At 57.2% G+C, this 25,870-nt stretch overlaps 2 protein-coding genes across 5 annotated transcripts in view; one reads left to right on the plus strand and one right to left on the minus strand.

Annotated features, from left to right (window-relative positions):
• Nucleotides 1-25,502, plus strand: part of SACK1G (scaffolding CK1 anchoring protein G) — a 33,311-nt gene extending 7,809 nt beyond the window's left edge. Inside the window, exons 3-6 of the mRNA XM_017854710.1 lie at nucleotides 9,287-9,454; nucleotides 17,471-17,595; nucleotides 18,296-19,562; nucleotides 24,665-25,502. Coding sequence (XP_017710199.1) covers nucleotides 9,287-9,454; nucleotides 17,471-17,595; nucleotides 18,296-19,562; nucleotides 24,665-25,054 — 1,950 coding nt within the window. The 3' untranslated portion in view covers nucleotides 25,055-25,502. The remainder of the gene's footprint in view (nucleotides 1-9,286; nucleotides 9,455-17,470; nucleotides 17,596-18,295; nucleotides 19,563-24,664) is intronic.
• Nucleotides 1-25,870, minus strand: part of SLC5A10 (solute carrier family 5 member 10) — a 73,488-nt gene that overhangs the window by 28,060 nt on the left and 19,558 nt on the right. For all 4 annotated transcript variants that reach the window (XM_017854713.1, XM_017854714.1, XM_017854712.1 and 1 more), the window contains 2 exons: nucleotides 25,197-25,402; nucleotides 20,156-20,291 (listed from right to left, as the gene is read on the minus strand). In XM_017854713.1, the coding sequence (XP_017710202.1) occupies nucleotides 20,156-20,291; nucleotides 25,197-25,402 (342 nt within the window). The remainder of the gene's footprint in view (nucleotides 1-20,155; nucleotides 20,292-25,196; nucleotides 25,403-25,870) is intronic.

Genomic DNA, 25,870 nt, shown 5'->3' on the forward strand with positions numbered 1-25,870 from the left:
GAGTTCATCCAGTTTCACTCTCCATGTTACCAAGAAGAGAAACTGAGGTTTAGATGGGAAGTGACCCGCCACGGACCACTCAGGGAAGGCATGGCAGAGCCAGGGAGGCCCAAGCATTGACCTTCCAGACAGTGCTGAGGGTCAGGCATTTGTTTCAGGAGCTGAGGTGGGCTCTGGGAGGCTGTGGGTGGGTTCAGAGCTTGAAATGGACACAGGGTCCCCCGTTAGGAGAAAAGTCTAGGAACAGGAGACCTCTGCCACTAGTTGACAGGGTGGCACTGGGACAGTGACACCCCCTCTGGAAAACGGGAGTGGCCATCACCACCCCTCCCTATCTCCAGAAAAGAGACACCTGTATGCATGCCAGCTGGTTGACCTAATTATCCTTGCTCTGGCTGGGGTCAGCATTTGTTACCAAGTACACAGACTCCCTTTACCCTGGGAGGCAAGATGAGACTTAGCTAAACTAGTCCTCTCGGTGACAGGCTTTCAGAGCCACTGTATGGGCAAACTGGTTTGGAGATTGCCAGGAGGTGGCAGGGAGCACCACCCAGGGATCCTAGGAGGCCTTCCTAACCCAGAGAACCTCCTTGGGCCTCTTCAGATGGCATCTCACTAATCCTGCCAGCCCCCTGCAGGGGAGGAGGAGGGGAGGGGGAGTAGGGTCATGTCATGAGCATAGAAAAACTGAGGTGCTGCAGTCAGGTCTTTCCAAACCGTGCTGCTGGAGGAGGGGGTTGCAGCTGGAGGAGGGACTGCAGGTCTGCTAGTAATGAATTCTCTCAGCTTTTTTATATCTGAAAAAGTCTTTAGTTTGCCTTTTGTTTTGAAATGTATTTTTGCTGGGCATAAAATTCTAAGTTGATTTTTTTTTCTTTTTCCATTTAGTGCTTTAAAGATACTGCCTGTTGTCTTGTGGCTTGTAGTGATTCTGATGAGAAGTCCACTTACTTTGTTCCTTGACATGCAGTTGTCTTCTCCTCTGGTTGTTTTTAAGGCTGTCTTTATTACTGACTTTAAGTGATTTGATTATGATATGCATTGGTATAGTTTTTTCATGTCTCTTCTGCTTGGCAGTCATTGAGCTTCTGAGACCCGTGGATTTAGTCTTTTTTTTTTTTTTTTTAATTGAGAAAGGGTTTTACTTTGTTTCCCAGGCTGGGGGGCCGTGGCACAATCTCAGCTCACTGCAACCTTCACCTCCTTGGTTCAAGCAATTCTCCTGCCTCAGCCTCCCAAGTAGCTGGGATTACAGTCCCATGCCACCATGTCCTGCTATTTTTGTATTTTTAGTAAAGACAGGGTTTTGCCATGTTGACCAGGCTGGTCTTGAACTCCTGACCTCAAGTGATCCACCTGCCTTTGCCTCCCAAAGTGCTGGGATTACAGGCATGAGCCACTGCGCCTGGCCTTGGATTTAGTCTTTAATCAAATGGTAGCAGTGTTTTGGCCATTTTTTTTTTTTTTTTTTTTTTTTTTGAGACGGAGTCTTGCTCTGTCGCCTGGGCTGGAGTGCAGTGGCCGGATCTCAGCTCACTGCAAGCTCTGCCTCCCGGGTTTACGCCATTCTCCTGCCTCAGCCTCTGGAGTAGGTGGGACTACAGGCGCCCACCACCTCGCCCGGCTTGTTTTTTTGTATTTTTTAGTAGAGACGGGGTTTCACCGTGTTAGCCAGGATGGTCTCGATCTCCTGACCTCGTGATCCGCCCATCTCGGCCTCCCAAAGTGCTAGGATTACAGGCATGAGCCACTGCGCCTGGCCTTGGATTTAGTCTTGAATCAAATGGTAGAAGTGTTTCGGCCATTTTTTTTCTATTTATTTATTTATTTATTTTTGGTCTCTCCCTCACTGCCAACCCTTGCACCTTCTGAGACTGCAATTACACATATATTGGATGGCTTGAAGTTGACCTACAGTTTGCTGATGCTGTGATCATGTTCTTTCAGTCTTTCTGTGTGTCATCTTGGATAGTTTCTACTTACATGTCTTCAGGTTCACTAATTCTCTCTTCTATAGTGTCTAATCTGTTAATTCCACCTAGTATATTTTTAATCTTAAATGTTGCATTTTCACCTCTTGAATTTCGATTTGTTGGCTAAAAAAATAAAGTCTTCCACATCTCTACCTAACTTTTTGAACACATGGAACACAGTTATAACTGTTTTCATGTCTTTGTCTGCCAGTTCTAACATCTGTGTCAGTTTTTGGTTGATTTGGATTTTTTTTTTTCTCACGTGCATCATGTTTTCCTGTTTCTTTTGTGTGTCTGGTAATTTTTTTTTTTTTTTTTTTTTGAGGCGGAGTCTCGCTCTGTCGCCCGGACTGGAGTGCAGTGGCCGGATCTCAGCTCACTGCAAGCTCCGCCTCCCGGGTTTACGCCATTCTCCTGCCTCAGCCTCCCGAGTAGCTGGGACTACAGGCGCCCGCCACCTCGCCCGGCTAGTTTTGTATTTTAGTAGAGACGGGGTTTCACCGTGTTAGCCAGGATGGTCTCGATCTCCTGACCTCGTGATCCGCCCGTCTCAGCCTCCCAAAGTGCTGGGATTACAGGCTTGAGCCACCGTGCCCGGCCGTGTCTGGTAATTTTTAATTGGATACCAGGCATGTTGGATTTTATGTTGTGGGCTGCTTATAGTTTTTGTTTGTTTTGTTTTCTCCTTTAAATATTTTGGAGCCTTGTTCTGAGATGCAGTTACGTTACTTGGAAACAATTTAATGCTTTTGTGGCTTCCTGTCAAGCTTTATTAGGCAGGTCTAGAGTCGACTTCACTCCAGGGTAGGAGTTGCAAATTATGGACCCCGGGCCAAAGGAAGCCTGTTGCCCGCTTTTATAAACAATAGAATACAGACATTAATTTATATATTTTCTTTGGCTGCTTTTCTGTTACACCAGCGGATTTGAGTAGTTGTGGCAGAGAACATACGGTGCTCAAAGCCTCACATATCTACACTCTGGTTCTTTAGGAAGTTTGCTTATGCCTGGTCTAGGACTTATTTGTCCACTGCTGAGGCAGTATCCTTCTGAGGACCCCCCTGCAGGCCCTGTGTGTTAGGAGGGGTTTCTCTTCTGGCTGGGGGCACATACACTATTCCTGGTCCTGCGTGAGCACCAGTGATTGTTCCAGCTGCCCCCTTCTGGTGGTTCTCTGCTCAGCTTCCCCTTTCAGGTGGTTCCCTTTTCAGCCTCAGTAGTTTCCTTACGTTCGGGTGCTGCTCGGCCATCAGCCAAAGACTCCGGGGCGACCCTCTGCAGGTCTCTGGAGTTCACTCTGTGCAACTCTCTCCCCTGCGGCACTCCGTCCTGCAAATCCTAGCTGCCACACTCAGAGTGAACCCTGTCTCCTCAACTCAGGGAGACCACAAGACTCCACGGGGGTGCCCCTCCCTGTGCTGCAGCCTGGAAGTAGTGGGGCAATCCTAGGGTTCAGCTGGTTTGTTCCTCTTCTCTCAGGGATCACTGTGCTGATTGAAGCCTGTTGTCCGTGGCATCATAGATTTTATCCGGATTTTTTATTGCTAAGGCAGGAGGGTAAATTCCATCTCTGTCATTCCATTATGGCTGTAAGTGGAAGTTGAATCCAAGGTCATCATGGCCACCACCTCAACCTTTAGGACAGTCTGCTGCATTCCTGTGAGCAACCCTGACACGTCACTTACAGCCTTCCAGCTGGCCCGGAGGGAAGTGAGACGCTCCTGATCTGTTCACCCCAGAGGGAGCCGTGGGTCTGGTGAGATGGGACTTGGGTTGGTGGGAGGACGAGGAGGGTCCGTGCCGCTGCCGTTTGTGCATCCCATGCTGGGGCTTCACCTGCATGAATTCACTTTAATTTCCAACAACCTTGTGGGTGGGGATTGTTACTGTCCCCATGAGGAAACGAAGGTGCTTGCCCATGGCCGTGCAGCTTCCCAGGAGGAGCTGAGATTGGAACCAGCGGGTGCGGAGCCCGCACTGCCACTCTCTGGGCATCTGCCATCAGAGCTGGAGAATAACGAACCCCAAGATGAGAGACTCTCTCACCCCCTGCACTTCTCAGGTGGGAAAGTGAGGCCCAGATAGGCCTAGGGACTTGTCTGCAGTGTGCACAGTGTCTATGGCTACTTCAGGGCTCCAGGCTCTGGGGCAGGCTTGGGGGTATCTGCCCTCCACCTGCCTGCAGCATAGTGAGGAGGGAGAATATGGCCACCTCTCTCCTCTCTCTTTGTAAGGCTTGTCATGTGTAGGTTGGAAACTGTCCCCTCTTACCCGAGTCTTGGGACTCAGTCCTTGGGGAGACTCCATTGCTGTGCCTGAGAAGAAATACGCAAGTGATACACGCTCAACCCAGACAGGTCAGAGTGACGACACGGGAGGCTGGGGCTGCACTGGAGTTGGGATTTGAACGACAGGTAGGAGTTGTCTAGGCAGATGCAAAATGGGCAGGTGGCAAGGAGAACAGCATGTAGGAGACACGGTGGCTTGAGGCAGGACGCATCGGGGAGAGGGGTCAGGACGCGTTGGGGAGAGGGGTCAGGACACGTTGGTCAGGGCCCCCCTGAAGAGGTGCTGCTGCAGAAGCCGGGCCTGCGCACCCGTGGTTTCCCACCATGTTCGGAACCAGGCCAGCCCGTCTTGCCCTTCCCTCCTCCCCAGGCACCTGTGTGGAGACCTGTTCTACCCACTCGCCCTGCGAGGGCACTTCTGCTTCAAGAGTGGTTCTGTGGTCACAGGAATGCTAGGAAACAGCTGTTGTGGGTGTCAGGAGCCATAGGCTGTTGTCGGCACCTGTGAGGCAGGAGCCCTGTGGGGAGGCAGGGAGAGGGCGGCCACCAGCACTTCCTCTCCCAGACCCGTGGGCGCAATGAGATGTGCTAGCTGCCCAGACAGGCTCTGCCGGGCACCGGGCAGGGAACAGGAGTTGGGGTCCCTCGGCAGGAACATCAGAGATGAAGGGCCTTGGACATCTTGTCCACCTTCTCCATTGGACAGATGAAGAAACTGAGACCCAGAATGCAGGTGTGGCTTGCCCAAAGCCCAGCCTAGAGGTCAGGCGTCGGTGCTGGGCCCACTCTGCCTGCTCCACCCTTGCTCAGGGGGCTCCGGCTGGGGCTGAGGGAGATTGAGGAGGCGCATGCCTGTGCTCCCTGCCTCTGTGACCTAAAGCCCTGTCCCACCCGCAGTGCCCGCAGCCAGCGTTATGGGGCTTCAGGCCGTGTCTGCTGGGGGTCAGTGGCCACAGGTGGGGTACTCCTTTGTGTGAGATGCTGTCACCCCTCCACCCCAGCTGAAGCTGCTCCAGTCACTGCCCGGGTGATGGAGGTGCTCCTGGCAGGACATTGGGGATCCCCATGCAGCACCACCTTGGACCAGTGCCCTCCCTTCTCCCAGCCACAGTTTCTGCATCTCTCACATGGAGGCAGATGTTCACCTGTCCCAAGGACACAGAGGGACATGGGGGATTTGAGACACAGGCAGAAGACAGGGTGGAGAGGGCCGGCGGATCCACTGGGCAGGGAGGGTACAGCATGGGAGGAGGTGCTCATAGGGCGGGGCGCTGGAGGGCTTGCACATCTGGACACCCCTGGACAGACATGCAGGAGGCGTTTGGGCACCAGGGAGCCCCCAGGGAGAGGCCTGGGCTGGGGCAGGCGCAGGCTCGCTTTTGGCTCACTGGAGCCCAGTGCCCATCCCACATCCCTGCTGGTGTCCCAGCACGTGCAGCCTGCCTGCCTCTGCCCCCAAGGTGTGGCCGTCCTCCCACACCCTGCCATCTTGGGTCATCCTCCCACACCCTGGCAGGAGCCAGATGGTTGTCTTGGGCATTGGGCCTCCTGGGTTCTGCAGCTGCATCTTTGAGGCCTCAAGGCTGCCCAGCAGAGGCCTGCCCATCAGTAAGATGCACAGGGACCACTGGGCTCCCTCCTTCACCTGGGAGCTGGGCTGTGTGGCCTGCACAGATTACAGACTGCTGGGCTGGGAGCTGCCCATCGGCTCTGACAATGGGGCCTGTGGTGCAGGACACGCACGTGCCCGCCCGCCATGCCTGCCCCTATGCCAGCTGCTCACATGGACATGGCTGGTTCCTGCCTCAGGAGCGGAACAAGCTCAGTGCTGGGACCCAGGCCACCCGCCTCCTGCCCAGTATGGCCCCTGACATACAGCAGGCAGACCTGGTCTTTGGAGTCAGCCTCCCCTCTCATTTCCACAGCCCTTGCCCTGCCCAGGACCTCTGAGAGGACGTGCGGGCTTGGGGCCGCGGGAAGCATCTGGTACTTTTCTTGACTTGGGCCAGCTCTGCCAATGTGTGAACTGGATGGAACCACAGGGGCAAGCCAGGCCCATATCCCCATTTGACAGATGGGGAAACCAAGGGCCCAGGAGGGGCTGTGGTCCCAGGTGCCCTGATTCCTGCAGTCGTTCCCAGACCAAGCCAATTGGTCTTGTTCTCAGTTGATAACAGCTTTCTAAGACCTTCCTTAAACCAGGCCCCATCCTGGGCCCAGACAAGGGCTCTGCTCTTGCTGAGCTCACAGTGTCATGAGTGAGCTGGGCCTCCCAACAGAGTTACGCAAGGTAGCGAATGCCTCTGTGCCTCAGTTTCTTTATCTGCAAGATGGGAAAAAGAACCACTGCCTCGCGGTGTGCTTGTGAGGACTGAACAAGGTAACAGTTGTAAAGGCTCCTTATAAACCATCAAGCAGCCCAAGGGCCCAGGACTGATGCCCAGTCTCTTGTGCAGAAGGTGCTCTGGGTGGGGCAGGGCCCTGGGTTCTAGCCTCAGTCATGGACTGTGATCCCAGCTTTCCTGTGTATAAAATGGGAAAGGGCATGACAGGACTCAAGAGCCCCCAAGAAACCTTTGTGACTCCATGGACAGGCCAGGCTATTGGGGGTTGCCTGTGGAGCACCAGGCACCCCCTCCCCATCCCCAGCATAAGCTGGCATCTGTTACAAACCCATCTCTGACCACGCCAGGCACTGAGCCCAATGCCTGGGAAGAGCCAGCAATGTGGGGGGATCCATTTTGGGGTGCAGGCCCCAACATATCCAACCTGACAGCAGAAGGTCCCCTGGATCAAGCACCCTGCTGGCTGAGAGCAACGTGGGGAATGGCGCACATGGCGCGGGTCCTGCTGGGGCACGTCCCCCAACCCAAGCCCAGGGCAAGTCCCCATCTGCCATGGTAGGCAGGCCCTGGAGCTCTCCAGGGAGAAGCATGCCTGCTGCTCCCTCATTAGGCTCTTTTCCAGGGTGGCACGTGAGGCTGTTTGCCTGCTCAGAAGTGGCTTAACCAAGGAGATTCCGGGGCTGCAGTGGCTTTGGGTCTGGGAGATCCCAGGCAGGGAGGACCCTGCTACCATCACACACCCCTGCCCAGTGTCTCATCACCCTTGACTGGTGGCTCAATCCAGGGTCATGGTGACCAGCCCACATTGTGTCTCCTCTGCCCTCTCACCCACCCCCTCTTCAAGCAGTCTCTGGCCTTCCTTGAACATCTCCTGGGTCAGGGAGTGAGCTCCCTCTCAAGATCCCTGTCTAACCTTGGGCAGCCCTAGGGGCAGCAAGTTCTTCCCATCTGGTGCCAACATCTGCCTCCCCTGCCAGTCGTAGACCCTGCATCAACCAGCTACTCCCTCTGCCTCAAAACAGCCCTTCAGAAACAGAGAGATAGGGAGCAGTAGTCATTTCCGCAGAGGACAGAGAGAACCCTAGGCCTTGGAGTTGTGCGAGTCTCAGCTGGTTGCACACCTCCGCTTCTGCTCTGGGGGGACCACTGTCTCCCAGGCCCTCCGAGACTAAATATCCAAGGCAAAGGGCTGGAGATCAACCCTGACCTGACTCGGACGTGGGTCCAGGCCCTGGCCCAACTTGCTTTGTGACATCCAACAAACCTTACGACCTCATTGAGCCTCAGTTTACCCGGCTGCATGCTGGGCTGTCACCACCATGGTGCCTGTGAGAGGCTGTAGGAGTCAGACTGACAAGACCCCCTGTAAACGGTAACGTGCGGGGTGACTATGGGAGAAAGGCAGCAAACAGGCGTCACCAAGCGCCCCCCCACTGCCTCCAGTCGGGCTCTTTGCAGGTGCTGCGGTATTCAGGTGTGCTCAGTTCTCCTGAGAGATGGAACCTGATGTAGTGATGAGAAAACTGGGTCCAGAGAAGCCAGGTGTCTTGCTCAGGGTCACACGGTGAGTCTGAGGCAGGGCAGGTATGGAGCCCTCCCCTCTGCTGGAGTTTGGGCTTTGGTGCCAGATGAACGATGGGTGTCAGCAGGGGCCTGAGGCCCAGGAGGAGCCCAGATGGGCCTGCAGGGGCCAGCCTGGTGAGCTCACTGTGGGGCGTGCACACACATCCCCAGCAGGCTCCAGACCGCCTCCATCACCCTGAATCTCCGCATCCCAGCAAGGCTGACTTCTGCTCCCTGGCAAACCTGGGTAATCTGTAGCCTGACTCTGTCCCCAGCTTGCTGTGTGACCCAGGGCAGGTCCCTTGCCTCTTCTCCAGGGGGTCCTCAGACCTAGGACAGGGATGGTGGTGCCAGCCTCGGAGGGTGGCAGGGGTGGGGCCGCCCAAAAGCGGGACATATGTCTGCATCAGCAGTGTGAGCAGCTGTGGCCAGGCACAGGCCCTGGCCTGACTCCCTCTTCTTGTTGCCCAGGGACAGGGAGGGGACTAGGTGTGAGAGAGGCCTGACAGTCACTGAGCCCCACTGGGGCCGGGCCCATATCACCTCATCCTGTCCTTCTGCATGCCCCACCTCACACCTTTACCCACCCAGGCTCCCTGCCCTGTTGGTGGTGCTTGGCTGGGCTGGGGGTAGGTAGGTTTACCCTGACCACTGAGGCCCCACCCTGAGCCAGGTCCAGCAGGTCACCTGCTGTGGGGACAGATATTGTCAGCTGACGGGAAGAGCACCTGGGTTTAGGCACTGGCCAAAGTCCACACCAGCCCAGGAATGCAGGGGAGGCCCCAGGGAGCCGCCACGCCAGCTGCTGCCCTTCCGGTCATTGACACATCAGGTTCATCTCAGCATCCCCAGGTATTACAAGGAGGGCAGAGTATAGCCGGCCCTGGCCTGGGAATGCACCGACACAGGGCCCCTAGGCTGAGCCCAGAACTGGGACTGCAACTGGAACTTCAGGGCAAGAGAGGCCCCTGGTCCTGGGCCTGAGGCTCCAGTAGTGGGGCCAGAGTGGGCACCCGTGAGAGGCTGGTGGCACGGGAGGGCTGTGCATTCTGTCAGGGCACCCTATCCCCACTGCTGCACTGTCTTGACAGGCCCCAGTCTCTCTTCTTGCTCCCAGGTGATAGCTGTGGTCATGGACATGTTCACCGACGTGGACATCTTCAAGGACCTGCTGGACGCCGGCTTCAAGAGGAAAGTGGCCGTGTACATCATTGTGGATGAGAGTAACGTCAAGTACTTCCTGCACATGTGTGAGCGGGCCCGAATGCACCTGGGACACCTCAAGGTGAGCAGGCTCCTCACTTGCCTGGGTGGCTGGAGGACAGGGGTCATTCAGTCTGTCAACAAACACTTGAAGTACCTGCCTGCCCAGGACGGAGTCCTGTGCCAAGCACTGAGAGTCCAGTAATTCTAGAGCCTCCTGCCAAGCAGTCACCTAGCCTCTGCTTGAATTCCCTGAGGGACAGGATACTCACTACCTCCAACATGGCAGAGATAAGATATGCCTTGATTAGGTGCTTGCTGACCAGGTGCTGGAGCTCATGCCAAGTGCTGCATCCTGTTATTTCAGAGCAGCCCATGCCACATTGGTTATCTGTTTGCTTGCATACCTCTGGTGATAGTGTGCTCACTCCCTCCTCAGATAGCTCGTGGCCCTTCTAGAGAGCTTCAACTCCCAGAAAGAGCTTCAACTCCCAAGTCCTTTCTTGGGTTGAGCCAAAATCTGTCTCCTTAGAATGTCCATTTACTTGTTTTAGGATCTGACTCAGACGGAGGAAGCTCCCTGAGGCTGAAGTCAGGGAAAGCTTCCTCGATGGCTGCACAGTTGAAGTGAATTTGAGGCACAAGAGCAGAGGAGAAAGAACCTTTGGGGTGGGGGAAACCACGGAACAGAAGTGGATCAGAGAAGGCTGCCGATGGGGTCAGGGTGGGCTGTGGTTCAGCACTGCTTTGCTGTGTGTCCTTGGGCATGTCACCTCCCTTCTCTGGGCTACAGGATCTTATTGGTCCAACGTTCTTCTGCCCAGACACCCTGGCATTTGGTGTCTGGAGCGCTCCTTCTGCCAGCCATCGCTTGGCACCTGCTGTGTGCAGAGCACTTCCCTGAGAGCAGATCAGCGTGCGTGATGACGGTGAATACTTCTTTTGCATTGACGGTGCACCAGGCCCTGTCACAGGCACTTTGCATTGGTTAATTTAATCCTCACAACATCCTAGTGGGATAGGGAGTTGTTCCCATTTTGCAGATGAGGGAATAGAGCCACATACCCCGTGTCACTGCTAGTAAGTTAAAGATAGTGAGGTAGGGGCCAGCACCAGACCCTTGGGCTCAGCACTAGCATCTGACAGGTCAGAATTCTGCAGGTTTCAGGCTTGTGGTCCTAGGAGAAGGGGCACCACCAGTCTGGTTAACAAGGGGCCGGGCTCCATGACTATAATTTGTCAGCATTTGTCAAGCACGCCCACCCCCTCCCTCCAACCCCAACGCCTCCGGCTGAGTCCTTTCAAGTGGTTGTGAGCACTCCGTGGTGAGTCTCTAGCTCTTGGGACATTTTTAATGTGGTCTCCCTGGTGGATTGGCCCCAAGCCCCATGCCCACCTCACTCCCTGCCACGTAATTAGCGCAGGGAATTGATTCTGGTGGCAGACAGTTCATGCCCGAGAGAGCCACAGTGTGGAAAGGCCACTTTGGAAACCTGACTGCAGAAGGCCTGGCCCTGCCCGATGCCCAGGAAGAGACCCCAATGGGGCCCCACCAGCACCGTGCCCCTGCCCCAGGCCCAGCGAGTGCTTTGCTCTTCCCCCAGTGTGCAGACGCAGGCAGCGAGCAAGCCTATCTGTTTGGAGCAGGGACCCTAACCTGGGACCAGCTGCTCCAGAGACCTCGCCTTCCACCCAGTGCCCCCAGGCCCCTTCTCAGCAGAGAAGCCCTGGCTGCTCCTCTGCTTGCAGAATTCTGAGTTTCCAGGAAGTCGGAGGCAATGGGGCAGGTGGGGGGCCTGGAGTGCCTGGGACTGAAGGGGCCTTGAGGTCATTCAGATGAGGCTCCCACAACACAGATGGGGAAACTGAGGTCCGAGGGAGGCCATGCCTTGCCCAAAGCCATTCCCAACAATTTAGGGGTGGTGCCTAAAAGCCAGTAGTGAGAGATCAGCTCTGATAAGGAGGATGCAGATCCCTGGTACTCAAGCAGCAAATAATAAACAATAACTACAAATAATAATGCAGAGCATCAAAGGATGAACTTGATCCCTCATATTAATTTCTCTTATCCTTTTTATTGGCTCAGCCAATCTTCTAGGACTCCCACCCCACTCATTCACACCAACTGCTCAACTATCAATAAACCTAGGAATGGCCATCCCGCTATGGGCAGGGGAAGTAATCACTGGCTTCCGTTATAAAATCAAAGCCAACTGCCAGCGCAGCCTGCCCTGGTGCTGCCCGCATGGCTCACTGGCCATTGACCTGCCGTGGGACCTGGGCATGTGGTTCTACCTCTTGGGCCTCGAGTGCCCCATGGCCATAGTGATACCTCATGGGGCTGTGTGAGGGTGAAATGAAAGGAGATGGTGATTGTAAAGTGCTCTGTGTGCTGAGGAAAGTTATACAGCTGCTGGCAAGAACCATACATTCTAAACCCCAGGCCCTGGACTGGGGCAGGGGCTTGGGTATGAGGCCTGCCCTGTCCCACCCCCAGCCCTTCCGCTGGCTGTGACCAGCCAGGCAGGGGAGGGCAGCTGGCACTGCAGGTCCCTGGCCCAGCCTGCCCTGCTCGGCCATCTCGCTTCCCCAGGGAAGGTGGCAGGGTCTGTAGGGTGACGTATCTAGGAGCTAGACACCTCCATGGGAAAGTGTGCCCTGGCTTCCTCATTCTCGCCTCTGAGCTTGTCCTTCCACAGCCCCGAGCGGGTGGCCAGAGGCCCTGAGAGCCCAGCCCCAGCCAAGTCTCACCCTGTCGGAGGGCCTACCTTCCCCACCTACCTCCCTCGCCTTGGGCTAGCTGGGCCCAGACCTGTCCCAGGAGCACTTCCGTTGCCGATAATCCCTGGGCCTGCCTTCAGCTGCCGCCACCCTGCCCAGCTCTGCACCAACCTGCCCCAGCTCCTTCAGGCACAGGGTACAGGTTTTCTGGTAGGGTCATCCTTATGACCTTGGGGTGTCAGGTGCCAGTTTGGGGGTGATAGCAGGAGCCAGTCCTGAGCCCCAGCTGTGCCACTTGCATGGTAACCTTGGGCAGAGTCACTGAATCTTTCTAGGCCTCCATTGTCTTGTCTGCAAAATGGGGATATGGTCATGTATTTGTCGGGGCTGCTGTGAAGAGTGAAGGAGGCCATTTGTGTGGTGGGCCTTCAGTCATGAGCTGCCTTCCCATCCTGTCTTTGGCTGGGGACAGGCACAGCCCCACCGTGAGACGCAGCTCTGGTCTGAGTGCTAAGCGACTTTCTTTCCCTCTGCGCCAGGGTCTGGCCGTGGTTCACCCTGACTCAGCTCCTTCTTCCTGAGCTTGGAGCCCACACCAACACACTCTCGAAACTCTGCCCTGTTGCTTGGGCCGAGCCCACTCCTGGTCCCCAGGTGAGGCGGCAGCAGCGTGCACCAGTGTCTCCCCAAGTGTGGAGCTCCCAGCCATTCCTGAGCACCTCAGCCAGTCGCCCTGGCCGGCCCCTGATGGCCTTCCAGGTGGGAGTACGGAAATGATTACCCCAAATGACAAATGGGGAGCAGGCCTTGGGAAGAGGACCAGACCTTTTACTGCCATCCCCTAGGGTCACAAGATCAGGCCGCATGACTTGGCTGCTTTTGGGGGTGATACTGGGTGTGGGGGGATGCTCCCGGGCTAACAGGAGACAGGCTGGGCCTGAGGCTCCCAGCTTAGGACAGACAAGAGCCATGAGACGCCTGGGCCGTCTGAAAAGCTAGTTGGCTTCGTACAGCCAAACTGGAAAAACTAGCAGCCCCTGGGCAAAGGCCAGACCTGTTTCCCGTTTCTGATGAACAAAGAAACATCAGCTGGGATGGCCATGGGAAGGCACGTGGTGAGGACGTGAGGATCATTGCCGCTCAGGCCTCACGCTGGACACGCCCGACGCAGCCCTTACGCTGCCCGGGTTCCCCCGGTCCCCGGGGATGCCTGGGTCTTGCTGTCTCTACTTGGGCCTGGGTCTGTGATGGATTCACGGTATAAGGCAGGGGTTCTCGAACGGGGGTATTCACTCTGCCGAGGGACATTTGGCATTTTTAACTGTCATACCTAAGGGGTACTACCAGCATTGAGTGGCCAAGGATGTTGTTAAACATCCTACACTGCTGGGGACAGGTCCCACACAAAAGGGGATGTGTATCAGTTGCACAGAGGCTGAGCAGCCCTGGCCTAGGGGAGAGAGGAGCCCCTCAGACCAGGGCCTTGGAGCTAGGCTGGCCCTGCCCCTTCATGCCGTCACATACTTTGGGCCAAATGTGGTTCACAAAGGGCCCACCACCCCAACTTCACAACAGCCTGGAGAAGGCCAGGGTGAGTGTTGACCGCCCTTCCCCACCCTCCACAGAGATCGAGACAGGCCCTGTAGAGGAGAGGGGAGGCTGCTGGGGGCAGCACCTCAGGCAGCCAGGCTCCCGCCGCCATGTTCGGCTCTGTTCCTTGCATTCCTCACACTAGGTCTGGCCTGGCCTCAATGTTCCCAGCTCAGACCTGGTCAGGATGCATCTCTGGGCCTCCCCACTCCTCTGCTGGGCCAGGAGATGCCGACAGGGCCCTGAGGAGGTGGGTGATGAAGAAACCCTGTCCTCACTCCCTGCCCAGCCCAGGGCTACTGGGAGACAGTGGGCAGGTCACTTCCCCTCCCTGAGCCCACCAACCACCCACCCCATATGGCTGACAGTCTTGGCCTCCCTGGGCAGTCCGTGCCTTCCTGAATGTTTTGTGGTCCTCTGTGTTGGTCCCCCACAGCCCACTGTGCCACTTCCAGTTCATGGGGTACCCACTGGGAGCCAGACACTTTCCCTGGGTGGGCCCCACCTATACTGTGGCTCTATTCAGTCCTCACAGCAGACTTGCAGCACAAGGATGAGTAGGCCCTTTCATAGATGAGAAAACTGAGGCGTGGAAAGAATGGCCTTGGTTGGCGTCCATTTGGTGCTAGGACTGGAGCCTGTTTGACTGGAGCTCAGGAGTGCCTAGACCCTAGACCCACTCTGCTCCAGGGACACCTGGGCTCAGCCCCCTCTGCGTCCCACCAGCGGGTTTGGTACAGTTGGATCACGTGTCCTTTAAGCACATGTGGCCTAGAGGCCTGCGGGGATTGGGGGCAGGGTGCTGTAGTTTGCCCCAGCCCTGGAGTCCCCGCCTTGCCACCCTCTGAGAGCAGATGAAGCACCGCTTGGCCATCCTCTCCTGCCCTGACTCGCCCTTGACGTCCTCTCTTACGTATGAGGAAACTGAGGTCCCAGAGGGTCCAAAGACTTGCCCAGGGCACCCCTCTTGGGTCAGCCCCGGCGTCCCTCCACCCATTTGCTGTTCTCTGCCGGGGGTGTCCCAGGAGCTCAGAGACAATGTGGCTTTGTGGGATCCTCCACCTCTGCACACGCGAGCCCAGAGTCTTGAGACGTTACCTCATCCAGGCCAGGCCCGGTGGGGTGGGGCCCATCCAGGCACAAGCTGGGGAGCAGGTCACGAGGCAGGAGGTGGGGGGCTCTGCTGCAGGCCCCCACCTGCTGCTGAGCCCCAGGTAGAACGGGCCTAAGAGTTGGAGGCCCGCCCTGCTGTGTGCTAAGGGAGACTAAGGCCCAGCAACGGCCCGGGACTTGCTTCGAGTCACACAGCGAGTCAGCAGCCCAGCCAAGGTCTGCGCCTCACATGGAGGCTGAGTCACTCTGAGATGGAAGTGGTGACTTTCTGAGCCCTCATCAGGGCAAGGTTTGGAATGGGTGGGGACAGACACTGTCCAGAGGGGTCCTGATGCTGGTGGCCAATTTTCCAGGCTAAGGAGGGGCCTGTGGCTGGGCCAGGAGCCTGCAGGAGGCGATGGAGCTGGGCTTGGTTGGGCTCAGTGACAGGGGAGGCCTTGTACCACCTCCAGGATCTTTGTCTGACTTCTCAACCCTGAGCGTGCTCCGTGTTGGGTACAAAGTCACGAATGCTAATTGTCCTGGGCCGTGGCCAGCTTCCTGCTGAGCTGGCTGTGTGCAGACCTGCAGCCTGCGGGGCGGGGTGGGGGCCGGCGAGGGCGGCCCAGAGCAGAGCTTATCTGCCTTCTACAGTGGGCCCTATGACAAGGTGATCGTTTATCCCACGGGTGGGCATCAGACAGGGACTCACCCACGGCCCACACCTGCCCGCCTCTGTGGTTGCTGGCCTGGGGCCACCCCCGCCCCAGGGGTCTGGGACACGGAAAGGACTGGTGGGGCAGGAGGCTGGATGGCATGGCGGGCGGCTCTGCTCTCTCAGGCTCCCCTCCTCTCCCATAGCATTCACTTCACACACCCACTCCCTGATGCCAGAACTGCTCCTGAGATGCACACCCAACCCCATCGCTTTTGCTCTAAATCCTCCCATGGCTCCCTCTTGGCCCCAGGGCCAAGCTCAGGCCCTTAAGAAGGTGCAGGAGCCCGCCCCTGCTCGCTCTGCAGGCTCCATCACCCACCCCTCCTCCCCTGAGGTGCTCTGGTATAAAGGGCCTCTCATGCCTGGCCTTTGAGTCCCTTCCCTGGAATGCTTCCCCACCTCCCCCTGTGACCCATGTCATCCTTTCCTGGGAGCCTCCCGGCCAGCCCTTCACACTTCGGGCTACTCCTCTGCAATCCCGGGCATTCAGCTCGTTTTCGTTTACCCCCCTGCCTCCCCTTCACCTCCCAGCGGGGATCCTCATCACAGGCATCTCTGTCTGCAGCTGGGGGCCTCGGCAGGGGCTGATGACTGTGTGAATGAGTGGGGTGAATAAGCTGGGGCCAGTGAGTGGGTGAGGGGACAGACCAGTAAGTCACAGCTCAGCCTGACAAAGAACATGTCGTAGCCGAGAGCCAGCAGCCGGCACAGAGCCCCTCGGGAGGGAGTGAGCCTCCCATCACAGGAGGCATGCAGGCAGACCAGTCAGGAATCCCTGGAGTTGGTGTTAAAACTAGATTCCCCGCCTGACCGCAGGTCTCCTGAGTCAGACCCTCAGGGCACCCAGGAGCATTTCTTACAAACTGCCCTGGACACGGGCCAGATGAGCCCCAGATCCCCTTTACACCTGAGATTCTACTCAGGGATGCCCTTGGCCATCCTCGACACCTGGGTTTCAGCCAGGCTCGCCCTGCCCTTCCTGGGGTCTGCCGTGGCCAGCACCAGCCTTTACCATGTGCTCCTCCCTCACAGCAGGCCCTGCTACCAGGGGAAGGGAAGTCAGCACCTGGAACTTGCAACACACAGGCCCTTGGCAGCTCCAGAGACTCCACACTGGGACAGAGGGCCCTTGTGTGGCCAGGGTCCAGGAAAAGGCTGGTGGCAGCCTGGCCTTGGAGCTGAGGCAGTTGAGGGACCCGCTGTGCTCCTAATGCCCAAGGAGCACTCTTCTTCTTGGGTCGCATCTCCCTTTGCCACAGTCTCTTGAGGGCGTTCCTGGTCTGCTCCTGGGCCAAACAGTGTAAGCCGGCACTGAATTGAATCTCTGACCATTTACAGGACCTGGCCTGGGTGCTGGGTGGTGTCCTGGCCATGGGGAAGGAGAAAGTTTGCTGTGAGTCCTGCCTTCAGAGCAGAGCCCAGCAGAGACTGGGGTGTTGAGAAGCACAGGGGAGCGGCCTGGTAGGGCCACGCACCCTGGAGGGCCACAGACTTATTGGAGTGTAAGGCCCAGATTCTGAAGGGCAGGCCCCCTTCCTGCCCTCCTCTAGCTGCATCACCCCCTAGCCATGCACGAGACACTTCTAAAACATGTGCACATCACCCTCCCGCTCAGGACTCCACCACAGCATCCACTACCCATGGCAGCATTTCCCAAACTGGCTGGCTGTGCAAGCCTTTTCCTGCCTGATGCTGCTCTTCAGACACCTTTGGGGCCAAAGCTCAGACCATCTAATCCCACCCGCTTTGTACCAGTGCCTGCCCCCTCTGCAGCTTCACGGCTCAGCAACTCCCTCCTTACCCCGGGCCCTGCAGTCCCAGACACACCAGCTCCTTTCTCTAGGCCTTGTAGCCTCTTTCTTCCCCCTCCTGACTACCCCAAAGTCCCCTTTGAGCCCTGGGCAGCTGCCGTCCTCCCCTCGCCCTGTGTGGTCAGGGCTGCAGTCATGTAATTCTGTCTCTTGGTTCCCAACACAGAATCTCAGAGTGCGGAGCAGCGGGGGAACCGAGTTCTTCACGCGGTCGGCAACCAAGTTCAAGGGTGCTCTGGCCCAGAAGTTCATGTTTGTGGATGGAGACCGGGCTGTGTGCGGCTCCTACAGGTGACTCTCCAGCTTTCAGGGAAGTTGTGGGAGAGGTACCTCTGGTTCCCAACTGGCTTCTGTCCTTAATGCTAACTTACGACACCCTGGTTATTCCAGTTCATTGATCCCAAGGCTGCTGTGTGTGCAGGGCTGGAGCATACCTGCCTGTCTGTCTCTGGAGTCAGGCAGAGAAGGGCTTTGTCTGAGGACACTGTTGTTCCAGCTTGGAGATGTCACCGGCCTGGAGGTGGGGTGTGGCTAGGATGTGCCTCTGCAGCGTATGGGGGTCACTCTGAGAGCTGTCCTCAGGGATGGGACCAGCTGTGTGGGCACCACCACATGCGGCATGGGGTGGGCACTGCCCATGGTTACATGGGGGTTGGTGGCAGCATAGACACATGGCAGCAGTGGCCACCACGTGCGGCACCCCCCATGGTGTCCAGGGCCTTTCTGAGCTGCTTAGTGAATCCTGTACCAGCCTGAGAGGAGCACAGTGCCGTGCCATTTGCAGAGGTGGGAACAGGCTTGGTGCCACCAACTTGCTTGACATCCCAGACTCAGTCTGACCCCACAGCATGCACCTGCTCTCTGCCCCCATTCACTTCTCGATCCCAGGGCCCTGTGGCCACAGTCTGAGACTCAGCAGCTGCGGGTGCACAGGGGCTGCTGGGGGAAGCAGGGTCGTGTGCCTGACCAGCGCCCCCTCCCTCTGTTGCAGCTTCACGTGGTCGGCCGCGCGGACGGACCGGAATGTGATCTCCGTGCTGTCTGGCCAGGTGGTGGAGATGTTTGACCGGCAGTTCCAGGAGCTGTACCTCATGTCACACAGTGTGAGCCTCAAGGGCATCCCTATGGAGAAGGAGCCGGAGCCAGAGCCTATCGTGCTGCCCTCTGTGGTCCCCCTGGTGCCCGCAGGCTCTGTGGCCAAGAAGCTTGTCAACCCCAAGTACGCACTGGTCAAGGCCAAGAGCGTTGATGAGATTGCCAAGATCTCCTCTGAGAATCAGGAGGCCAAGAAGCCCCTGGGGCTGAAGGGCCCAGCGCTGGCCGAGCATCCAGGGGACATCCCCGAGCTGCTGCCACCCATCCACCCAGGACTGCTCCACCTGGAGAGGGCCAACATGTTTGAGTACCTGCCCACGTGGGTGGAGCCAGACCCGGAGCCTGGCAGCGACATCCTGGGCTACATCAATATCATCGACCCCAACATCTGGAACCCCCAGCCCAGCCAGATGAACCGCATCAAGATCCGTGACACCTCCCAGGCAAGCGCCCAGCACCAGCTGTGGAAGCAGAGCCAGGACAGCAGGCCCCGTCCAGAACCTTGCCCTCCCCTAGAGCCCAGTGCCCCCCAGGACGGTGTCCCAGCTGAGAATGGCCTCCCCCAGGGGGACCCTGAGCCACTGCCCCCTGTGCCCAAGCCCCGGACAGTCCTTGTGGCAGATGTACTAGCCCAGGACAGCAGTGGTACTGGCTGGGCCCTGGAGCTCCCCAAAGAGGAGGCGCCCCAGAATGGGACAGACCATAGGCTACCCAGGATGGCAGCCCCAGGCCACACCCCACTCCAGGGGCAGCTATCTGTGACCCAGGATGACCCCGACAGACTCGGGGTGGGGCTCCCCAATGGGCTGGATGGGGCGGAAGAAGAAGATGATGACGACTACATAACCCTCAGTGACCAGGACAGCCGCTCAGGCAGCTCCGGCCGTGGGCCTGGCCCCCGACGGCCCTCAGTGGCCTCCTCTGTGTCAGAGGAGTACTATGAGGTGAGAGAGCACTCAGTCCCTCTCCGGAGGCGCCACTCAGAGCAAGTGGCCAACGGGCCAACCCCACCACCACGCCGGCAGCTGAGTGCCCCCCATATAACCCGAGGGACCTTTGCTGGACCCCAGGGTGGCTCCCCGTGGGCCCAGAGTCGGGGGAGAGAAGAAGCAGATGTGTCGAGGAGGATGCAGGCCCAGCGCTCCCCAGACAAGGAGGCACAGGTGAGTCAGGGTCCCTGCACATCAGGGGTCATGAGTCCCTCCCTGCCAGCCACCCAAGAGCCTGGGCTGCTGTCTTCTGGGCTACCGTGTGCCTGAGTCTGATGACTTCAATTCCCTTGTTACAGATGGGGAAACTGATGAATAGGCAGGGGTGGGAACCATCCAGGGCCGTATGGAAGGCCATCATTAATGCTGGAGACTCTTGGTCCCAGAGTCCTGAAAAGGCAACCTAAGGAAATGCACGTTTCCCCACCCATAGGTCTCCAATGCCTGTAGTTAGAGGATCTTGATGGCACCTTCCAGGTGGGTGACACAGTCCCTAGTTTGCAGATGAGGAGACGGCGGGGCACAGGGACATTCATTTACAGCCTTGAGGTCACGCTGCAGTAAGTGATACCTGTCCAGACCTTGTACCAAGCCACATCCATGTTAATCCCTTTGATTGTGGCCCTGAAGACCACTCTTCCCCACTCCCCAGGTTGGGGAACAGTTCACATCTATCCTTTGCCTCTCCTCCTGGGACCTTTGCAGGACAAGGTCCCAGAACCCTGGGTGCCCTGCAGCCTGGGCTCAGTGCCCGGAGCCCGTCCTACCTGGGAACAGTGCGCGGCTGATCATGCCCGGCATGATGATCAGGCCCATGGGGAGCATCTTGAGGTAGCTGGCCAGGATGGAGCCCGCCTTGGCATGGTTCAGGTCTCGGGCTGACAGTGACCGCTGCACAATGACCTGGGGGTGGAGTGCGAGACGGAGTGAGTCCAAGCCTGAAGGACGCTTGTGTCAGGATTGGTCCTTGGTGGGCCTCAGGGAGTGGGCATGAGGCACGATGATGTCCCATTAGTCCCCGACCCGCCCAAAACAGCCACACTCAAAGCCCCAATACTGTCAGCAACCAACCAGGAGAGCTCACTTCAGCAGGCCAAGCAGCGCGAGCCGAGGTACGCTCATTCCCAGGGACTCAGTCCCATGACCTGCCAATAGGGGAGGTGTGGATCCTGCCCAGCCCACCACCCCTGGCAATTGTCAGGGCTGGAGGAGACCCTGGGTGGGGTAGTATGGGGACACCACCCCTACCCTCATCTCCTGGACCCTCATGACAGCAGCTGGTACATTCATGATGCCAGGAGCAGACATTGGCGCCAACTGTGTTTGCATGGCTGGCAGAGTTCAGGCGCTTTAAGACCTGGGGTTTGGCAAGCTTGCAGTTCAGTAGCAGAGGGAGGCTAGACGCTCCCTGAGGTCATCGGCCCTTCTGGGCGCCTTCAGCAAATCCTAACCAGGCCTTTCCAGATTTGCAGAATGGGAGGAGGGAGCAGTAATGTGGACCCATAATGTCTGAGATCCCTCCCAGCACTGATATTATGATTCTATTTCAAAAGAGTTACTTTTTAAACAGCTTCATTGAGATATTCACAGACCGTATAATTCACCCAGTCACAGTGTACACTCCCATGGTTTTTTTTTTTTTTTTTTTTTTTTTTTTTTTTTTTTTTTTGTTGAGACGGAGTCTTGCTCTGTTGCCCGGGCTGGACTGTTTTTTTTTGTTTTTTTTTTTTTGTTGTTGTTGAGACGGAGTCTTGCTCTGTTGCCCGGGCTGGAGTGCAGTGGCCGGATCTCAGCTCACTGCAAGCTCCGCCTCCCAGGTTTACGCCATTCTCCTGCCTCAGCCTCCGGAGTAGCTGGGACTACAGGCGCCCGCCACCTTGCCCGGCTAGTTTTTTGTATTTTAGTAGAGACGGGGTTTCACCTTGTTCGCCAGGATGGTCTCGATCTCCTGACCTCGTGATCCGCCCGTCTCGGCCTCCCAAAGTGCTGGGATTACAGGCTTGAGCCACCGCGCCCGGCTACTCCCATGGTTTTTAGTATGTTCACAAAGCTGTACGACCTATGACTCTGAAACGTAAGTATTTTTCCTTTGCAGTTCCACAGTTTAAGTCACCACCTGCAACTCAGCAGTAGGAAGCCTCTGTGATTTTAACTTACTTTCCAAGCTTGCTAGTTTAACGGATAGCTCCCAGCATTTACCTCTAAGCTGTGGATGTCACGGAAACATTAATTACAGAGGCTAGGAGTGTCTGTGGGCTGCAGCCTCCGAACGCAGGGCAAGCTGCTGTCCTTCCTGCTTCTCTGCCAGCTTTCTGTGACTTGGGAGAAGTCCTTGCCTCAGATTGGGCCTCAGCTGTCCCATCTGGACAATGAGAGAGTTAGATGGTGGTTCTGTCTAGGTGCATGGGAGAGAAGCATTTCCCTAAGACCCTGCATGTCATTCTGCCATTGATGGGATATTTGCCTCTATGTTTCCATCTGTGCTTATGGCAGCTGGCCCTGGGATAGGTGCTGTCACCCCAGGTGGAGAAGCTAAGGCTCAGAATTTCCATGAGCTGTGAGGCCTGCCAGTCCCCCTGAATAGGGCAGGGGCTTTCCCCACCCCTGACTGTCAGATAGCAAGGCTGGCCCCCTCACTCAGATGTCAGCAGGCCACTGCTCACCCCCACCTCCCAGCACTCGTGTCCAGTCCCAGCCAGACCCTCTTCCCTGAGGAAGCTCTCACTCCCTGAGTGGCCATTTCACCTTGGACTCCTCGTCTGCAAAATGAGGAGAGTTGTTGCAACGACTTAAGTGAGGCTGCTAGTGTAGCTGGCCAAGCCTGTCCCTGGCTCCTCAAGGGCCTCTGTTGAATATGAGTTCCCTTTCTCAGTGAGTAAGTTTTGGGGTGTGGCCATTGGAGTCAGCACGCTGCCCACGAAAGCTGTGGCTGCTGTTATGACTGAGGCGGCTGCTGCTGACTAAGGGAGGGCACCCGGCCTGGAGCTGCAGCATCAGCAGGTGACAGAGCTGGCAGGACCCTGGGAGGCCTTCTGGTCTGTGCACCACCCTGTTTCACAGACAGGGACACCAAGGCCCAGGGAGGGGCAGGGGCAGAGCCCAGATGGGAGCCCAGACCAGGGCTCTGTCCACTGGACCCTCTGCCTTTGTTACTGGTTTTGTTTCTGGTTAGAAAAATGCCACCCATTTGTCATGGATGAGCCAGAAGATAGTGAACGGCTCACGCCTGTGTCCCAGCACTTTGGGAGGCCAAGGTGGGTGGATTACTTGAGGTCAGGAGTTCAAGACCAGCCTGGCCAACATGGTGAAACCCGTTTCTACTAAAAATACAAAAATTGGCCGGGCGCAGTGGCTCATGCCTGTAATACCAGCATTTTGGGAGGCTGAGGCGGGTGAATCACGAGGTCAGGAGATCGAGACCAGCCTTGCCAACATGGTGAAACCCCGACTCTATTAAAAATACAAAAATTAGCTGGGCATGGTGGTGTGCGCCTGTAATCCCAGCTACTTGGGAGGCTGAGGCAGGAGAATTGCTTGAACCCAGGAGGTGGAGGTTGCAGTGGGCCGAGATGGCACCACTGTACTCCAGCCTGGGCAACAGAGCAAGACTCCATCTCAAAAAAAAATAAAAAGCAAAACGCCCCTATGGTCTTGGCACACAGAACTGCTGCCTCCCTTCTGACTAGACCGTGGGTGTCTTCGAGGGCTACCCTGGCCCCACAGCAAAGTGGAGTCAGACCCCTAGGTGCCCCTAAAAGTCCCCAGTGTCAGTGAGAGCCACGCAGAGACCAGGAACCTCAAGCAGGACTAGTGCCTGGGCTTCTGGACCGAGGCCCGGCATCCAGCAGGCAGACCCAACCCGAGGGGAGGAGGATAGGGAGGTAGGGCAGAGGCCAGACTACAGCCCGATGCTGGTTGGTGCCCTGAACCACCTGGGGTCAGCAGTGTCCCTCCTCCACCTCCCTGTGTGATCCTCTCTGGGCCTCGGGCTCCTTATCTGTGCAGTGGGGCCCGCCCAACCCTGACCCCAAGGCCAGGATGTGTGCAGATTCGTTTGGCTTTGATGGGAAAATCTCCTGACTGATGTTCCACCCAGAGACGCCCGTGCCATGCTAGGCCCATGCTGTGTTGGGAGGAGGTGGGATGTGGCAATTGTAAAGGGGCTCAGCCTAGCAGGGTACCACATGCCTACTGTGCCCTCCACGGCCAACCTTTCACCAGCCCCTGGCCCACTGGGGCTGGCTCTCAGCCCTCCCAGGAGAACTGGGCAGATGCGTCCTGTAAGCCCACGTGTTCCCTGGAGAGCCCTTCCATGAGGCATGGAGGATGTGAGCAGCTTGTGAGCACAGCATGCCGGAGTACAAGGGGCCCTGCTTGAGGACCACATGTTACAGATGGGGAAACTGAGGCCCAGCCTTCCAGAGCTTCTGATAGCTCCCAGCTGGGGTCCGTTCTTACTGTTGGAACCCAGGGAGGGTCTCTGGGCAGATTCTGATGGAGCCCGTGCTGCTTGGGAGAGGAAGAGCAGAGTTGGGAACCATGAAAAAGTCACTCCACTCTGAGTTCAGATTCGTTTCTGTCTTTGGCCTCAGTGCTCTGTCCTGTGAATGGAGCTGGCCAGGCCTACTCCCAGGGGAGGCCCCATGGGAAAGGCTTGTGTGAGCGCTGTCATCGTTCATTCCACAGAGGCTGGCTGTGGCTGCCTTGTCCTATGGTGGACCCCTGGGGCTGGGTCCAGAGGCATGGGCAGTCGTGGGGCCTGTGCGCACTGCTTCCCAGACCTTTTCCCATGCACATGCTCCCTGGAGCTGCCCACGGCCTTTAGGACAAGCAAAGCAAGGGCACCATCTGCTTCTGCCCAGAGACGGGAAGCAGTTCATCTGAGGTCACCTGGAGGGCTGGTGACAGGGTCTTGGGGGCAGGGCAAGAGTCACCCCCTGCTCTCAACAGAAACTCCTGCATTGCTTTCAACAACCCCATTCAGCCCATTTCCAACCACGTCCAGGCTTGTGTCGAAATAGGGGAGGCTGGTGGGGGTGAGCTGGGAGGAAGCTGCCTTGCTACACCCACAAAGGGCAGGATTATTTCCATATTACAGACAGGGGAACTGAAGCATTGAGTGATTAAACCAACTGGCCTAGGCCCACTAGCTGGTGAATGGCAGAGCCAGGAGGCAAACCCGGGCCTGCTGGCTCCTGTGTGCCTGAGCAGGGTCCTGTGCTGGGGCAGGGTTGGCCCTTCTTGCTCAGCCTCACTCTCTGCTCTCTCTCTTTCAGGCCCAGCAGTTTCATCATCACAGGGCCCCTGACTCAGGGACTAGGGATAAAGACGGCTTCCCAGGACCCCCTAGGTACCGCGCTGCTGTTGATGGCGTCCAGAGCTCTACCAGAAACGCGGGCCCAGCCGTGGCCGGCCCCCACCACTGGCAGGCCAAGGGAGGCCAGGTACCCCACCTGCTGCCGGATCCTGGCAGCGCAAGACTGGCCCGAAATGCCCGCCCCTTGGCCGATGGCAAGGCCACCGAGGAGCATTCGAGTCCCTTCGGAATCCCATACTCCAAACTGTCTCAGTCGAAGCACCTAAAGGCCAGGACGGGTGGTAGCCAGTGGGCCTCATCTGATTCTAAACGGAGGGCTCAAGGCCCCCGGGACCGCAAAGACCCCTAGCAGCCTGTCCCAGCCTGTGGTCACACCTTCTGAGGCCCCAGCCCAGACTCATGATTCGGAGGGCAGAGACGGGCCACCCGGACCTACCAGAGCGCGCTGGGATGGCAGGAAGGTGGGATGGGCGGGAGACGTTGGCACTCACCTGGTCGGTGCACCAGTACCAGGTGGCCATGATGGTCAGGCCAAAGGTCATCCCGGTCCACGGCAGGTCCCCTGTGTGGGGGTCTCGAAACATGTGCATGGCGTCTGCACGCGGCAGGTGGCAGGTGGTGTTGGCAATGGTCCTGGAGGGAATGGCCCGGGCATAGGCTGCCTCCAGCTGCCCGTAACCGCCGATCTGGTCAAAAGCTGGAGGGGTCAGGGTGGGACAGGGACAATTTGGTGGCTGGGGGGCCCTGACTCCCCGGGCTCCCCCTTGCCTTCATCTCACAGGAAACTTCCTGATGCACCAAACTAGAGTTTTTTTCCACCTCATCTTTCCCAGTGTTTGGAAAGGTGTGAGGGTAGAGGGTTTTTTTTTTTTTTTTTAAAGGTGTATTTGAATGACTATTTTATTTGTATTTAAAATAATACTATTAAGTGAGCATTTTGCACATGGGCACCCCAGTGTCCTGCTGGCCCGGCAGGAGTCACTGTTGGCCTCTGGACACTCATCAGTCTTGGGCAAGAGGTTCTCAGCCAGGTTTCTGATTGTCGATTCAAGGAAGCAACAGTAATTTTTCTTGACATTTGAGGACCTTCCTGAGGCTTCTAAAGTGTTCATCCTGATCACCTGAAGGGTGTGATTTTAGCAGAGCTGAGAGTGGCTGGTGGTGA

Source organism: Rhinopithecus bieti, unplaced genomic scaffold, assembly GCF_001698545.2.
Source record: "Rhinopithecus bieti isolate Rb0 unplaced genomic scaffold, ASM169854v2 scaffold_39885, whole genome shotgun sequence".
Classification (NCBI taxonomy): domain Eukaryota; kingdom Metazoa; phylum Chordata; class Mammalia; order Primates; family Cercopithecidae; genus Rhinopithecus; species Rhinopithecus bieti.